We start from the raw sequence: 17,736 nt of genomic DNA, 5'->3' as shown, positions 1-17,736 counted from the left end.
AACAAAATGCATTATGCATAGCATAATTTATACATTATTTCAAATCCCACACAACTTGCTAATGTCAACAAATAGCTTAAAAACATTTTAATTCAACTTACCAGAAAACTTATATTATTAAGTGATACTGGAAGGTATAACTGTGTCATTTACATTTCAAATTGTTTTATTTTTAAAATAAGGAGAACCAAAAGTTGTCAAAGATATAAATATATGACTTAGCAATATCCTAAATGGGTAAAGTATTAGAAAAGCAATATACATGGAGAACCACGCGATAACAAAAACTACATTTAGCACGTGGTATGCACTTGATAGTTCATGTATTTCTCACATGAATATGTGCTATTTCTCACTATGAATTATCATCTTTCCCATTTTCTATAGAAGGAAACTGAGAATCTGAGGTGACAAGTTCTTTTTCTGAAGGTTACACAAGCATTAAGCGGAAAGGCCAAGATTTAAACCCCTGACTGACAGCTAAACTATCTATGTATGGAAAAAAAACTAGGACAGATTGAAAAAAAGCAAAGACCAGAAAGGAAATACTCTTAGATAGATACAGCTGCACTGAGTTTGCTTTCTTTTTCAACTGAGAGCACTTCCCCAAGTGTGTGCAACTTGGATGGCTTAAAGTGAAGCCTTCCTAGCTTGAAATATTAGAAAAGAGAGCCCAAGAGCCAAGAGAGGAACTAGAAATTAAGTGGGAATCTCTAGAAAAAAAAAACAGAATGATAGCGAGGGTAAGCCCCAAATCTCAGGTGACCACTAAATCACACAGGTACAGGGGAGGATCTGCACCACACACATACACACACACACACACACCCCCAAAGAGACAGGCTAAAAAAGCAGCAGCTGAAAACACAGGACACAACAGAGATATCAGGTACTGCATAGTGGGGATAGAGGAGGACTCAGTGTGCAGTTTGAATCTAGGCAACTTAAGTACCTGTTAGAACAAAAAACAATAATCCTTAGCAGAATACTGAAAAAAAACAACTACCCAAAGTTGCTACAATGTGTTATCTACATAGAAGTCTAGTCTTTACCCCAAAATATTACTGAACAGGAAAATATAACCCATAATCAAGAAAAAAAGTCATTAGACATTAACTCCAAGTGGGCCCAGATGTTAGATACGAGAGACAAAGACTTCAAAATAGCTATAATGAACATACTAAAAAATTAAAGGTAAATACGGTATCAGTGAGTAACAGAGAGGGAATCTCAACAGAGAAATGGAAGCTATATTTTAAAAATTAGAGATTCTTAATCTGAAAATCAAAATAATTGAAATAAAAAATTCATTAGATGGATTCAACAGCAGAGTGGAAATGGCTGGAGGAAGCAGTGAAACCCATTAACTTACAGATAGAAGAAATTTAAACCCAAAAAGGATCCACACAAAGAGAAAAGCCCCTATGTACAAATTCCTGAAAGCCAAAGGTAAAGAATATATCTTGAAAGCAACCACAGAAAACCAAGGTATCATATACAGATGAGCAATGGTATGATTAATGGTTGTCTTATCAGAAATAATGGTGGGCAGAAGACACTGGAAGTGCATACTCAAACCACTGAAAGAAGAAACTCTGGCAACCAGGAAACTGACATCCAGCAAAACTATCCTTCAAAAGTGAAGTAAAGACATCTTCAGATAATAAAAACAAAGAATTTTGTTGCCAGTTGACCTCCCTTACAACAACTACTCAAGGAAGGGAAATAGTATCAGATGGCAACACAGATCTACAAGAAGAAATGGGGGAAAAAAAAAAAAAAGGAAATAAAACACCATATAAGCATTCTTTCCTTTTTTTTTTAAAGTCATAGGACTTTTGTTGAAAACAAAAAGTACAACACTGTATTGCTGGGTTTGTAATTTACACGATGACCAAAGTACTAAGAAAAGTATTCTGTTTTAAGGTTCCTATATTTTAGCTGAAAAAATTCAATATTCTCTGTAAGTGGAACAACCACTGAAATAATGCAAAGAGATATATAACAAGAAAGTAAATAGAATTAAAATGGATATTAAAAAATATCTGATTAGCATAGAAGATGGCAGGAAAAGAGGATTAGAGGAAAAAAAAACGGGTATGAAAACCAACAAATAGCAAAATACCATGCCTAATAACAGCCAAATCACAATAAATGTAAATGAACTAAAGAGTCTGCAGAGAAAATGCAAGTTATGGTACACATATCATACGGTACATGTATGAGACTATCATAAAAACATTCACTTAAATAGAAGATTACTATGGGTGACATAGGAAACTGATTACTTATGATTAGTTATTTAATGCTAGGTGGGAAGAGTAGGATATAAAATCATAATTTTTACATGTATAAAAATGTAAAAGTGTTAAGGATTTGAGGTCTTTAACTTTCTCTGTTTTTCAAACCTCCTATATTATCTTCTCTTCATAATGATACGGTAACAAACATTTTAAATAAACAAAATACAACAAAACCCTTGGAGTAAATTTTTAAAGTGTTGGTTCTGAAAAGGACTAATACTTAGCCTCTTAAAATGCGATACTCTAGGATGACACGAGACTGAAATTTTCCAAATGTGTAGTTGGCTGACTCTTTTTGTATTGAGGTTTAAAACACCATGGTTACTCTGTGCCAGCACTATGCTAGACGGAGATACTGTGACAACCAAAACTCAGGTCCTGTCTCTGCGTCTACTCAAGAGCTATTCTAAGACTGCTATTTTCTGCTTTTTATGATTTTCTTATTTTCTATCTGTATAACATGCTGGTCATCTTTGAATTCACCTCTGCCAGTGTTCACTTTCCCTTCTAATCTGCCCTCGTTCTGAAAACCAGAAGGCCATATTTGTTATAACTGTGTATAAAGTTTAACTATGTAGTCCCCAAGTGCAGGTGTGCTGAACCCTTTTAAATGAGACCTTTTTGTTGTTATTGTTGCTGCTTTGCTTAATTACTGAATCAGCTTTGTTTCTAATCAGCAAATCTGCCAAATAATTGGGACTGAAATAGGTGAGACGATAATTTTTCAAGTGCTACAAGCCAAATCTATTATTTCTGGAAACTTACAGGTAAGCCAGTACTAAGAATAATTTATCATAAAGCTTAACTTCTAAAATAGTAAAGCCTGATTATTTGTGTCTGAAACCATTAGGTTCTATAAAAGAGAGGTAATATCTCACTCCAACTATTCCATGTGAACTCATCAGGATTCAGACTTACCAGTTAGTACTTTTGTGTCTGACTTCCCTACAGGATTTGTCCTAGCACCTCACATGTGAGCTTTCACTAACGTGTCTATGTTTAAATCCAGCATCTACCACTCACTGGCTGTGAGACTTAGGCAAGTTGCTATTAGCCTCTGAGTTTGTCTATCTGTAAACTAACTGGTTTGGAAGATTACTGTGCACAGACTACAGACTGCTCCTGAAACATGACAGATGTTGAATAATTGGTAACATTATACAATTCATTATACAGTTATCTAAGGATTAAATCCAGATCTTTGATAGGTTCCTACAGTAGGATGTTTCAAACTGACAATCAGCATATCAAAACAAACAAACAAAGCAACAAAAAAACCCACAACTATGTACTACTGTCATAATGATAACCAAAGTCTGTCTAGGACATTGGTTCTCAAACCTGGCTCTCTGGGAATCACCAGGAAAGCTTTTTTAAAATGGCATGTATATTCTTTGAGAGAGAGGAATCTGTAATTTTTCTCCAGGTAATTCTTTTAGAAATTTGGGAATCACTAGTCCAAAAGAAAAGGGAGACAGAGAGCTAGTTTCAAAGAGATGCAGCCTTACCAAGTATTAGTTAAGTGCTTAGACAAACCACAACCTTGCAAAATATGACTGCTACTCTACGACCTTCTGAAAACCCATTTCCTCCAAAGATAGATTTGAAGATCAAATACAGATACATGAGTTAAGAGTGCTTTGGAAACTTAACACTTTATACAACATTAAGAAATTCTTCACAGCCTTTGCAATATTAAAGACCCAGATCTCCATTCTCAGAAAGAGATAAATTCCACTGATTCAACAAACATTTCATTGAGGGCCTAATATGTTTAGACAACTTTATTTAAGGAAGGATCTCATACAAAATTAGAGAAAATTTGACTGTTTAATAATTTTAAACTAGTGGTGACTATTTAACATGTAAGAAAAGGAAGGGAGAAATCCAAGAAAGGAGGAATGAGGGAAGGGAAAAGTTCCTTTAAATATCACTTCCCCTGACAGCACTGGCTAACTGATTTCTCTGTGATGAGGGAAATGTTCTGTATCTTCATTGTCCAGTATGGTAGCCACTAGCCAACATGTGGGTATTGAGCACTTAAAATCTGGCTCAAGTAAATACATTTTTAACTTTAATTTATACTTAGTTTAGGGACTTCCCTGGCAGTCCAGTGGTTAAGAATCTGCCTTCCAATGCAGGGAACACGGGTTCAATCCCTGGTCAGGGAACTAAGATCCCACATGCCGCAGGGCAACTAAGCCCATGCACCACAACTAGAGAGCCTGTGTGCCTCAACTACAGAGCCCACGCGCTCTGGAACCCACGCACCACAACTACAGAGCCCACGCGCCACAACTACAGAGCCCACACACTCTGGAGCCCGTGCACCACAACTACTGAGTCGGTGCTCTGGAGCCCACGCACCACAACTAGAGAGAAGTCTGCACGCTGCAATGAAAGATCCCGCGTGCTGCAACTAACACCCAACACAGCCAAAAATAAATAAATAAATAAATATTTAAAAAATAAAAAATAAAAAAATTTAGTTTAACAGCCAAATGTGACTAGTGGTTATAGTACTGAAAAGTGCAACACTAGAACATTTAAACATTTACATCACACTTTTGGGAGATACAGATAAGAAAAGCAGAAGAATTTAAAAAAAAAAAAAACTTACTATGATTCCATTTATAAGAAACTTTCTTATACTTAAATTTTTTTTTAAATATTTTTTTATTGGGAAAAGATCTATCCATACAGTGAAACTGAGGGGTCCAAATCTTTTCTACTTTATCTTCAATGAACTAAAACACAACTGACATGGGAATTTAAAAAAACAAAACAAACAAAAAAAAACCCCAAAATAGCAAGAACTTACATAGTATTAAACTGTAGGACATTGGAATTAACATCAACTGGGAGTCAAAATGGTTGTTGCAAGTTCCAACCGTGGCTCTGCCAGTTACGGGTCTTATGATTTTGGACAGGTTACTTAGTTCTTTTGTGTCTTAAATTCCAAATGTGCAAACTGGGGCCATCTGCCCGTCAAATGTCCTTTAGAGATTCTAGATGACAATATAAGGTACATAAAAGAGTTTAAGATTCTTCTGTACTACAATAATTTATAAAGAATAGTTCTATTATTCAACGTGTATTGACTGAGGGTCTGCTATGTAGTAGAGACATAATGATAAACAGTCACAGACATAGTCTGCTCCTCATGGAACTTGAAGTCAACTCAAGTTTACTCAAATAACCATCTTAACAAACATACTCCCACTAACTGAAATAAGGGCTCGAAGAGAAAAGAGGTTTGTCCTAGACTGGAGGATAAAGGCTTCCTCTCTCAGGAAATAAAGATTGAAGTGAAATATTAAGACTGAAAAGTTATCAGTATGGTATGGAGGAGAAGGGAGGAAGAATTCATGGATAGTATTACATACAAAGGCACTATGGCCAGAGGAAGTACTGTGCCATTGAGAAATTGAAACACTAAAGAAGAGGCAGGCCAGAACTAGACAATGCAGGGCTAGTTTTAAGCCAAGAAATAACATGATCAATTTTGTTTTAGAAAGATCACTCCAGGCTCAATAGTAATAGGAGGGCATAGTGAATAGGGGAAACCATAGAAGGCTACTGGAGAAAGATATGCTGCAGACTGCTCTAGGATGGTAGCAGTGAGGATGAAAATAATATTTAGGAAATAAAGGTGATACAAAGAACTTGGTGATGAACTGGATGTAGAGAGGTGAGAAAAAGTGTCAAGGATCACTCAGTTTTCTCACTTGTGCAATATGATGAATGGTGGTACCATTCACAGAGACACAGGGCACAGGAAGAGGGCCTGGGTGGTTTTGTTTTCAGAGGTAGAGGAAGAAAACTCATAAGTTTGTGACTGTGGGGTGTCCTTTAGGCAGGAAGCAAAAACGTCCAGCAGGCTCTGGATGCCCAGAACTCACAAAGGTAGTATTAGTATGAGACAAAATTTGGGGAGCAATTAGCCTACAGGTGATATAGACAGGGGATATACAGAGAGAGAAGACGGCAGAGGAAGAAGGAAAGCCAGAATCAAGCCTAGAGGATGGCCAGTTTAGAGACGAAGGAAAATGCAGAAGACATTGGGCTGAAAGAGCCAGAGAGAAAGAAGTAAAACTAAAGGAGAGAGTGATGTTACAGAAGCCAAGGAAGTATCAAGAAGACTTCAAAAGAATATCAAATGCTGCTGGAAGGCTGAATGCTGCTGAGAAAAAACGTTTGCTGGAATTGGTGATAAGGATGGAGAAGGTCACTGGTGACTTCAATAAGAACTATTTAGGTGAGGGGCTTCCCTGGTGGTGCAGTGGTTAAGAATCCGCCTGCCAATGCAGGGGACATGGGTTCAAGCCCTGGTCCGGGAAGATCCCACATGCCACGGAGCAACTAAGCCCGTGCGCCACAACTACTGAGCCTGTGCTCTGGAGCCCGTGAGCCACAACTACTGAGCCCATGTGCCACAACTACTGAGTCTGCGTTCTAGAGCCCGTGCTCCACAACAAGAGAAGCCACCGCGATGAGAAGCCCGCACACCACAAAGAGTAGCCCCCGATCTCTGCAACTAGAGAAAGCCCGCGCAGAGCAACGAAGACTCAATGCAGCCAAAAATAAATAAATTTTTTTAAAAAAGAACTATTTAGGTGAAACGATGGGGTAAAAGTCATGCTACAGCAGATGATCAGGGTCCTCATAGGTCCTTTAAGTCTTCCTCCACTGGAGTATAATAAAGCCTGCTCTACCAAGCCACCTACCCACAAAAAAGCCCCAAAGTGACTCGCACGCTAAACCCTGTTAGAAGCTACATCATTGAAGGAACCAATTCATACCAACCCAACAAAGAACCATCCAGAGGTTTCTAGTATTCTTACTTTAGATGAATAGCTAATTTGTCAGTGTTCAGGAACAGCATAGTGAAAATTTAAGGCAGAGAAATTTCTGAGCCCAAGGGTACTATGACTACACCAGCCACAATCAGCTTCTGCAGAGAGACAAGATTCCACTAAGCTATGTTTGCCTTTCAGACTTCCCCTTCTTCTAATCAGAAATCCCCAAGTCCTCCATGGGCTCCAAGTTTTTCATAATAGCTTTAAGAAAGCACTACTACAGGTTCTAGTGAAAAATGGAAGAATCATAAATCCAATGGCAGATGATAAATTTCATATTTAATGGGAAACCATTGATATATTTTTAACTTCAGTATTTAAGTAGTTTTCCTCGTCCATTCCTCACTCTCTCACTTTATGGAGTCAACCCACTAGTTCCCCACCCCTTTATACTCTATTTGAAAAACTACCGGTTCTCATGGTTTTACCTGAAATTTGCAGCATAAAAGCACATTTTTATACTACAAATTAAAACCCATTTTCTTAGGTTCTATTATTTCACAAACCAGTAGCTGCAATTTTATAAGTGTTTGCCCCATTGTAGAACTAATTTGTAGAAATGAAACCCAACTCTTGAGTCCACCTCCAAAACTTGCTCTTCCCAGTCTCCCACCTCTTCATAAATATCGACTCCATTCTCAACAGGGGAAAACCCCCCATCCAAACAGTCACCAAATCCCAACAATTCCACCTTTTAAACATATCCAGCATCTAAACAGCTGTCATTGTATCAAACACTATCACCTTCATAAAAGTCATCATCATCTTAACTAAAACACTGCAGTAGGCTTCTAACTTGTTTCCCAGCTTCCACTCTTACCCCCTTACAGGATACTCTCCACACAGCATGACAGTGATGTTTTAAAAATGTAAGTAAGTCATGTCAAGTCTGTGCTCAGAGCTCTCCATGACTCCCTACCTCACTCAGGGTAAAACCCCAAGTCTTCATCACGATATACCAAGTTCTACACTGTTTGCTTTTCACTATTGCTCTAACCTCCTCCCCTATGACTCTCCTGCTAGTCACTCCAGTCTTGCTGGCCCTCTTGTTTCTCAGTCATGCCAAGCATACCCCAGGCACACTGCCATCTCAAGGTCTTGGTGTTTGCCGTCCTCCGCCTAGTGTTCTTCCCCTCAGGTGTTTTCACGGGCTGATCTTTCACTCCCGTCTAGTGTCTGCTCATGTACCAGAGGGGGCTTCTCTAACTCCCCCAGAATAACACCACCCCAGCTATCAGCATCTATCCACCTTTTGGTTTCTTCTCGGCAGTTACACTGACCTATCTGTTTACTCTCTCCTACTGCTAGAATGAAAGCTCCACGAGTCTGTTGTGCTCACTGCTGTAACCCCAGCACTCAGAACAGGGCTATTATTGATGCTCAATCAAGATTTGTTGAATAACTAAATTCATATTCATTTCACTTCAGCATGGAGCCAATGTGACTAGTGCTACAGACTTTACAAACACGTATGAAACATGTAATTAAAAATTAGTGAAAACAAACACACTAAATACATAAGAACCTAGAAATGCTCTTTTGGTCCTTCAAATTCTGGTCTAACAAGATTGGGAATGTGACTATGAACTCAAACACACATAGAGAAGACGCTGATTACGACAGCAGTGTATAGATTTTTTGCCAGATTTTAAATCCCCAAATTTATCTTTCCTTCTCCCCAGGTAGTTAGTTGGTATATACTTGGAGAATATGTACAGTCTTACAGGTAAACCAGACTTCAGCTCTGGTGGCATGGGTTTAGAGGGTGGGGCCCCTGGCAAAATTGTGAAACAGTGCAAGTTTGTGCCCTGCACAACTATTTCTGATCAAGGTCCCACCTTTACTCATTCCTGGACCTACTCTATTCCTTATCCCCAGGGATGTGACCCATTCTGGTTCCCCCAGGGCAACCTGCAAAGACTCAAGCTCTGTACTGACATGATTAGCAGTGTGTGGAATTTCTTGTCCACGGCTCAGCACAGCGCATTTAGAGCAGCAGCTACACTTGTTTAGTGTTTTAAAGTCCCTGTTAAGTGGGAGGGACTGCCCACCCTGATACATTCGATAAACGAATCTTTATTAACTACCTATTCTCTGTCTAGAGATGAATGAGACACCAGCTCAGATCCTAGTGAAAGAGACAGTCATATTAGTCAGTAATTACATTGTCACAAGAATTCCTCCTCTTTTCTCTCAGTTATGTAACCATTCTACTCTCAGGAGGTCAAGATAGAAGAGTGATGTTGGCAACCCCCAACATGTCCCCCTCAACATCCCTGCCATCTCAGAGCAGGTCCACGGGATAGGGAGAAAGAAGAAACAACAATAAAGAGGAGCTACTATGTCCTGGCATTAATAAGAAAAACCTGGGTGTGAATGCCAGCTGTACCACTTTCTGTGAGAGTGGCATTAAGCAATTTCTTCACTTTTTATGACCCCATTTTATCATGAGTAAAATGTGTATAAGAACTTATTTCTTAGGAATTAAATGAAAAAAACAACAAGTTCAGTGAAACATAAGACACTTGATACAGCTGTTCCCTTGACCTTTCCCTTTTTATTAATAAGAGAGGCTAAAATAGAGAGGCCACGTACAAAGATTTGACATACCACCAGCAAAAGGCTCCAAGTCTTGGCCTACGGACAAAACTGCAGTGGTAATGCACTCTTTTCAAACTACTTTAAAACTGCTTCAAATCCAGTAGGAGCTATTATGGATTCTCCACCACACACTTTTCCACATTTAATAATCATGCTTTCCATCATACATGTTGAAGTTGTCTATCAAATACTTATTTGTTTACCCCCCACTTTTTACTTTCTTCTTGTAGGGGCAGGAATCACTACTTCGGTTTTATTCTTTGAAATACTTAAAAAAAAAAAATCAATTACTGGCATATCTCTGAAGACTTTGTGCCTTCTTTAAAACACTTTTCTCTCAGCTTCCCTGACACTGCTCTCCTGGCTATTTCTCACCAGCCTTACAGCTCCTTCTTAATTTCCTTTGCTAGTGTTGACACAATCTCTAGTAGACCTTTAGACATTCCCCAGGCCCAATCCCAGACCCTGTTTCTGTTCTCTTATTTACCCACTCTCCCCAAGTAATTTCATGCACGACTTTAGATGATAAATACATAAATATATATACATGTACATATGTATGTAAATATATATGTATATACACATACACACATATATTTCATATACATATAAAATATATTCTGCCCCTTCTCCCTCAAAATGACTCTTGGACTAAGATATCTTGCAGGCTACTCAAAAGCATTCTTTCTCTCCTCCCCAATCTATATTCCTTCTCCAGCCTTTCCCATCTTAGGCAAAGTACCAACCATCTATTCAGCTGCTCAAGTCCAAAAGCTGGGAATCAGCTTCTCGTTCACTCCCACATCCAATCCACCTACATCCCACTCATTCTGCCCCCAGTCCTTACTATCTGTAAGGAGACCACAGTAAAAGCTGCTTCCATTCTCACCCTTCTCCATCCAGCAATCAAAAGCTGTCAAAACAAAACAGATCTTGTTGCTACCTCACACAAAACTCAATAACATCGCACTACCTTTATAATAAAATCTTATAGTGGCCTCCTCATAGTTCTTTTGACATACCACTCTCTCACCTCACTATCTTCACAGATTTTGTTCCTTTGGCCTGGAATATTGTTCTGCCCTATCATCAACTTAGCCTTCAGGTTTCAGCTTCAATGTCATACTTTGTATACCCATCACACAGACGACTGTTTAAAAATGGATAAGTTTATACTGTATTTTCTTGCTTTTGCACCTTTAAAATAATAAGGTGCTTTCATTTTGCACTCTAAGTTGAGTTGTTTATTACTTTATTTGGTAATACCTAATTACAGTTAAAAAAAAAAAAGGCTTCCCAAACCCCAATTAAAATTAGGTCCTATTATATCCTCACCAGCATTCTAACCCTTCTCTTTCATAGCACTGGGGAAAAAAAAAAAAAGTTTGTAACTAGGTTATTTGTGCAACCATTTGGTTAATGTATGCCTGAGTATGACAGAGTCAGTATCTGTTTTGCTAATCACGGCATCATCCCACAGTGCCACAGCCAGGTGGCCCACACCTAAGAAACTCTTCTCCCCAATAAATATTTGATAAATGGAGAACTCATAAGTCCTGGCCCTAGAATGGCTGCATAATATAGCAAGACGCACCATGGTTATTTAACTATTCCCCTTCAGTTGGATTTCTAGGCAAAATACTTTAAAAAGTCACAATGCTGGGCAAAAAAAGGAATTCATGTAGAAGACACTATAGTCCTTTCCCCCAACAAGTTTCTGGAGTGCATTTCTTTTACTTCTTTTGTTCTTCCATAGTTCCTAGCACAAAGTTAGATCCATGGTAGATATTTAAGCATTCAGTGACCCAAGCAGACTACATGACAGTCACTCAAGAGCTAAGATTAAATGTTACAGAATTCTAAGTATTATGATTTCACCTAGAGCTACAAGCATCAGAAAAGGTTTTAAGGAGTAAGAGTCAATCTAAAAAGTGAAGAACAACTTTTGGGAATCGAGCCAACCTATACTATCAGGCCTCCCCTGCCCTCCTTGAGCAGTGGTTTATCTATAGCCAGATTTGTATTCCTTAACATGACACATCTCTTTAATCCATTCACTCAATTCTAAACAAAATTATCTTCAAGAGGAGGTTCTATGCTTATTTAACCTAATAAACCTTTTTTGCTGTCCATAAAGGGCCCGAATGGTAAAAGGTAAAAAACTACAAAGAACTCATTACACTACATGCTGCACAAATGAATTCTGAACATAACATTTTAGATACTACATTCACTGAAAAATGCAGAAATTAGGAGAATCTAAAACTGAAGTCCTAAAGTTTAACGATGTATTTTCTTAAGGGCCAATATAAGATTCAAATGGTAACTATACTAGGCATTATTTTGCAGGCACTGAACGTGGGCCTTTGCATACATTTTTTCCCCCTAATCTTCAAAATAACTCTGAAAGGTGAGGAAGCTGAGGCTGAGAAGCTAGGTGAATTCTTCAACTACTATACATCTAAACAATACAGGTGTTCTTTTTTATATACTGTGAACTGACCAAAAACCCCAAACAAACAAAAACCTGAAAATCTGGAGAACTGGAAGGGCTTTGTTATTGACAGAATTTAGTTTAAAATAACAAAAACATTCCTAGGAAGCATACAAGATCAAGGTATATAATATCCTTCAATTAAAAAAGCTTTTAAGACTTATGGGTAAATACAGACTGTTTTACTACTAAACTACAGGGCTTTGGTGAAATCTGAAACTATCTATATAATATTTCCAATAATAAAAATGCTCTAAAAGGGAAATTACCAGCTATATAATCTGCTTTATGAGAATTTTGAGTTTTGAAAGGAAAATATAATAGATTTGAAAGAAACTACAGGAATATGGATAAAATAAGTGTTTTAAAAATCGTTTTTCTTCTTATATGACAAAATACCGTAACAGAATGAAAGAAGTAGTATTACCCAAAGCTAAATGATGTCAGGCTTTTAAACAATCAATAAGCTGTAAGTGTTGGGACCTCGGCAATTATTTCAATGAATGTTATGAATGTTACATTTTCAAATACTGGGACAAGTACAGTCTTGTATGAAATGACTGTATGAAGTCAAATAATCATATCCAAAAGAAATTACATACTTTCTGTATTTAAACTTTCCGACACTTCGATCGTGTCAAACTATATGGTGCTAACTCTTTGCATTCACAAAATTCCATCAATGTAGTCATTATACACTTATAAAGGCAGTCTTCAAGTAATCCTAAATCATAAAAAATTATTAATCAAATCTCAAAAGCATCAATGTCATCTCAAAAGAACGATTTTGTACCCTGAAAAAATAAAAGTTGTATGCGGCCATAAAAGAAGAATTACAGAAATCAATAGAGTTTATAGGGATGGTTTCTGTTCACCAAGTATAACTACTTAGACAAGACCCCAGAAGGTCTTTCTGGACATCTTCCACAGAAAAAACAATTCTATTTCTCTCTCCCTCTCTCTTAGACTCTGCCCCCCGCCTTTTTGATGTAACCCTCTTCCAAAAGGTTTACATTATAAAAGTGGATTTATGCCATTATCAGGAAGAGCTTGTCCCAAGACTTAAGATTTCTATATCAAGATTGCAGGAATTGAGCTTTAATAATTCATACACCACAAACACACCCTGCTAAGATTTTCCCTTCAAATACTAATGTTCCCACTCTTGGGACCCCTAACGGGTGTACATAAGCCACACAACACAACCTTTAAAAAAAGACACGGATGGTAGGTGCTCTCCACTCCCTCCTGAGAAACGTCCTCACCACCTAAACCTCCTGCACATTCCCTTCTCGGGGCCTAAAAGTACAACTGTCATTCAGAGGGATGGTAATTGTTAAGCGTGGGTGAGAAAAAAAAGCATACACAAGATATATAACTGGATGGGGGAGACTGTTAAATGCAGCCTCTCCGGTATCACGTAACTAGCCTAACCCGCTGCCAACTTTTAAGAGATTAAGTTACATTCCTCTGCAATTCCACCCTTGACAGCTGAATCCAGAGATGCCAGCGAGTTGTGCACGTCCATTCACGCCGCCTCAGCAGACGAGAGCCGGCAGCTACATCCCGCGGTCAGCGCGGACCAGCGGCTGGGGTGGTGGGGGGGGGGGCTGGCGAGAGGGCTGCAGAGAGGGCCGGGAGAGCTCACCTTTTCTAGCTCATCGTGGAGCTCCGCCAGGCTGGGCCGGAGGAGCTTCTCGCCCAGCTGCGCTACCGTGTGCCGGTAGTAGTCGATCCTGGGCACGGCGTCCATAGTGTTGTGGCCGAAGGTGCGCAGGTAGTAGGTGTTGGTGTGGGTGTCATAGTAGTAGTGCTGGTGGTGCCCACTGCCGCTGCCGCCGCCCGAGTGCAGGCTGCTCCCCTCGCTCAGCACTGTGTCCCCGCCGTTCTGGAAGTTCACGTTGGGCCCGTCGCCTCCGATCCCCGCTGCATCCGACATGCTCTCGTCTGCCGACGAAGAGGCAGCTGGGTCCACGAAGTTCACGCGGAAGCGGCCCTTGGCTTCCTCGCTGCCCTTGGCTAGCCCGCTTTCGCCGCTAGCTTTCCCGTCCACGGGGGTCTCCCTGGCCCTCGCCCCAGCGTTAGCCGACGCCGCAGCCGCAGCCGCTCGCCCGGCATTCTCAGAAACCAGATCCACCTGGAAGCGGCTCTGGCTCGGGGTGGGCCCCAGGGGTCTGCCCAGCCCGTCACTGGCCGCCGCAGCGCCCTCCCCGCGGACCCCGCCGCCGCCCCGGCTCGCAGTCGCAGCATCCTCCGGCACCAAGGGCACTGCCGTGCTGGGCAGGTCCATCCCGGCGGCGGCCAGCGCTGCGGCTGGAGGCGTCTCCCCGACCCCCGCCAGCCTCGCGGCGCCGGAGGAGGGCGCCGTGGGCCCCGGCTCCATCGTCGCCCGACGCTCGGCGGACCCGGAAAGCCTGGCGGACCTGGCGGGCTGCACGCCCTCCGCGCCCCCGGCCGGCGGTGGTTGCGGCCGCAACGCCAGGTGAGGGAGTCACACTCTCCAAGCCGCGCACGCGCCGCCGCTAGCCCAGGCCGGCACGAACGCCTCCGGCAGCGGAGTCTGCGCGCGAGTGCGGCGGGCGCGGGGCGGGCCCCGCTGTTTAAAGCCTCGGCGGGGCCGCGGCGTTGGTGTCTCCCGCTGCAGCACGCGGGAGGCGGGGCCCGCGACTCGTCCGCCCCTCAGCCCGCCCAGCCGCGGTCCCGCAGTGGCGCGCGGCGGAGGTTCCCTCGGCTCCCGGCCAGTCCTGGCTCCTGCGCTACTCCACTCAGGGATCGCGTCCGGCCCGTCCACGCCGGGCCTCGGGCAGCATGAGCAGCGCGATCCGGGAGCGGCCAAGCGCCGCCTCGCCGCCGTAGCCGGGAAGATCTCTGCGCCGCTACCTCCTCTTCCGTCGCCCTCCTCCCACCCCTCCACCTCCTTCCCCCGCCCCGCTCTGCGGCGAAGAGGAGCGGGGCCCCCCGGCCTCCTCCCTCTCTCCCCGCCCCTGGGTCAGCGCGTCAGTGGGCCGACGGCACAGGCCACGGCAGACCAGGCTGCGGACGGTGTCCGGCCCACCCGGCCAGAGAAAGGGCGCGCGGGCCCTGCCTTGGCTCACGCCGACTGCTGATGCTCCGGCGGCGGCTCCGGAGGCAGTCGCCCGCTCGCTTTTTTTTTTTTTTTTTTTTTTTTTACGTTCTAAGCTCTCAATATGGGGCTGAGCCGGCGAGATCTCGCGAGATGCTGCCAGGGCTACCGGGCCGCTTCCCCTGCGGCACGTGGTACCCGAGGCGATGCAGGAGCGGCGGGCGGCCCTGAGCTCCTGCGGGTGATGCCGGGGGCTATCCCGTCCGGACCGCAGGTGCTTCCGAAGTTGCGGGCAAGGTGCGCCTCCCGGGGAGGTGCGCCCCCCGGCGAGGCCTGCTCGGAGCTCCGGCCCGCCGTGACTCCCCTCACCCACTCCAGGCCTGAGCCTAGAGGGAGGCAGGATTTCCTCTGTGCTGCCTTTGAGGCGTTTACCTGCCTGGCAGCGTTAGATTTCCATAACCAGATACTAATTCCAGTCGTGATGCATTGGGTGTATACACATTTCCTATGACACCTTCATTTTAAAAGCTGTGATGTTTGAAGGTGAGAAGGGAGCCTAGTTGTGATACCGTATTGTTTCAAGACGATTTTTAACTGGAGGCATTTCCAAAAAGCATAGAAATGAATACACTGAGAGCAATAACTAACCGTGGAGCACTAACCGGGAAGTTTCGACGTGGTTTAAGTTGTGAAGAATTCCGCTATTTCAAGTAAAACAGAAAGGTACTTCTCCTGTGCAGACCTATTTTCTCTTCTTTAAAAAATAGGGGAATATAATTACTTTGCAACTTTCTTAGCGGTAGAATCCATTTTTAACCTAAATTCTACCCACAGCCCTACATAAACAGATAACCATGAATGGTTTCTTCCATCACTTGTCTTTTAGTTTTGTATTGATGTTTATGTAATTTTAAATTTTATTTATGGGGATAAACACATCCTTTGCTGAATCCTGGAAGCATGATCAAAGAGAGGCAGAGTTTGCGGAACTGTTTGGAAATACCGTCAAGAAAGATGCAACCAGGCAATTTTCAAAAAATTGTCCTATCCGTGATTTTATTTGACATTCACAACTTTTCATCTCAGTTTATTATCTCTGTTGTAAAGATGGAGAGAGGAAGGAACCGCTCTTGGATCATGGAGCCACAGTTTTTAAAGTCCCTCATGAGCTGTAGTAATATTAGAAAACTAGAAGAAGCCAGAACAATCAGGTGGTCCTTTAGGCAGTACAGTTTCTACTACAAGATTGCTGCCTTAGTAGTTGATGCATGTGGTACCTTTTAGCTCCAGAGCTAATTTGGTGGCTGTGGGTATTCAACATTCACTGGTCTAAACAAATAGTAAGCACCTACTATGAGGTGCTCTGTGTTATGGGGATCTAGCAATGAGCAAAACAGACAATCCCTTCTCTCGTGGAGCTCATAGTCTAGCAGGAGAGGCGATAAACAAGATAAATAGGTAAAATATGTAGCATGCTAGTAGTGAGTGCTAAGCAATGGGGAATGGGATATGTGTGTAAGATGGAGGTGGTAAAATTTTTCGTAGGATGGCCCCAGTGAGAAGGTGACATTTGAGTGTGGAAATGAGTGATGCAAATACCTGGGAAAAGAGTGTTCCAAGCAGAGGAAAAGCAAAGGCCTGAAGGTGAGAGCATGCCTGAAATGTTGATGAAATTGCACGTAGGCCAGTGTGGCTGAAGCTGCTTAAGGGTTGGGGAGAATCAAAGGTCAGAGAGTTTAGGGGTTGGGGACATGACAGTCCAGAATGTATAGCACCTCTTTGGCTTTTACTCTGAGTGGGATGGTATGTTAGCTTGGGCTGCCTTCTCACTGTGTCCTCACATGGTAGGAAGAGAACTGTGATGTCTCTTCTTCTATAGGGCACCATTTCTCTCTGATCAGGGCTCCACCCTTATGACTTCATTTAACATTAATCACCTCATTAAAGGCAATATCTTCAATACAGTCACATGGGTTAGCACTTCAACATAAGGATTTTGGGGAGACACAGTACAGTCCCTAGCAATGGCAAGTTATTGGAGGGTCTGAGTAGAGGAATGACATGATTTGATGATATATAAAGGATCAGTCTAGCTGCCTTGTTGTAAATACACAAGTGGGTAAGCAGTGGTGACAAAGAAAAAAGCAAGGGGATGTGTTAAGAGGTATTGCTGCAATCCGGGAGGTGAAGGTGTGGCTTTGACCACTGTGTGCAGCAGTGGAAATGGGAGGAAAGTGGTCAAGCTCTGAAGTGGAGGCAATAGAATTTGCTGATGGATGTGGAGTATTGTAGAGAATCCAAGAGTTTTGGCCTGAGCAACTGGAAGAATGGTATTGCTATTTTCTGAGATGTAGAAGATGGTAAATGGAGCAGGCTTGGGTTGGAGGAATATCATGAGCTCAAACGGATATGTCT

General features: G+C 42.2%; 1 protein-coding gene across 1 annotated transcript in view; it reads right to left on the bottom strand.

The window, feature by feature from the left end:
- SLC12A2 (solute carrier family 12 member 2) overlaps window positions 1-14,640 on the bottom strand; it is a gene marked incomplete at its 5' end in the record, with an annotated part of 108,823 nt that extends 94,183 nt beyond the window's left edge. The window contains one exon of the mRNA XM_082650205.1: window positions 13,906-14,640. Within this exon, the coding sequence (XP_082506331.1) occupies window positions 13,906-14,640 (735 nt within the window). The remainder of the gene's footprint in view (window positions 1-13,905) is intronic.
- Between the last annotated feature and the right edge of the window lie 3,096 nt (window positions 14,641-17,736).

Source organism: Grampus griseus (assembly GCF_964374135.1).
Source record: "Grampus griseus genome assembly, chromosome: 3".
NCBI lineage: Eukaryota > Metazoa > Chordata > Mammalia > Artiodactyla > Delphinidae > Grampus > Grampus griseus.
This window is presented reverse-complemented; position numbering and strand designations above follow the sequence as displayed.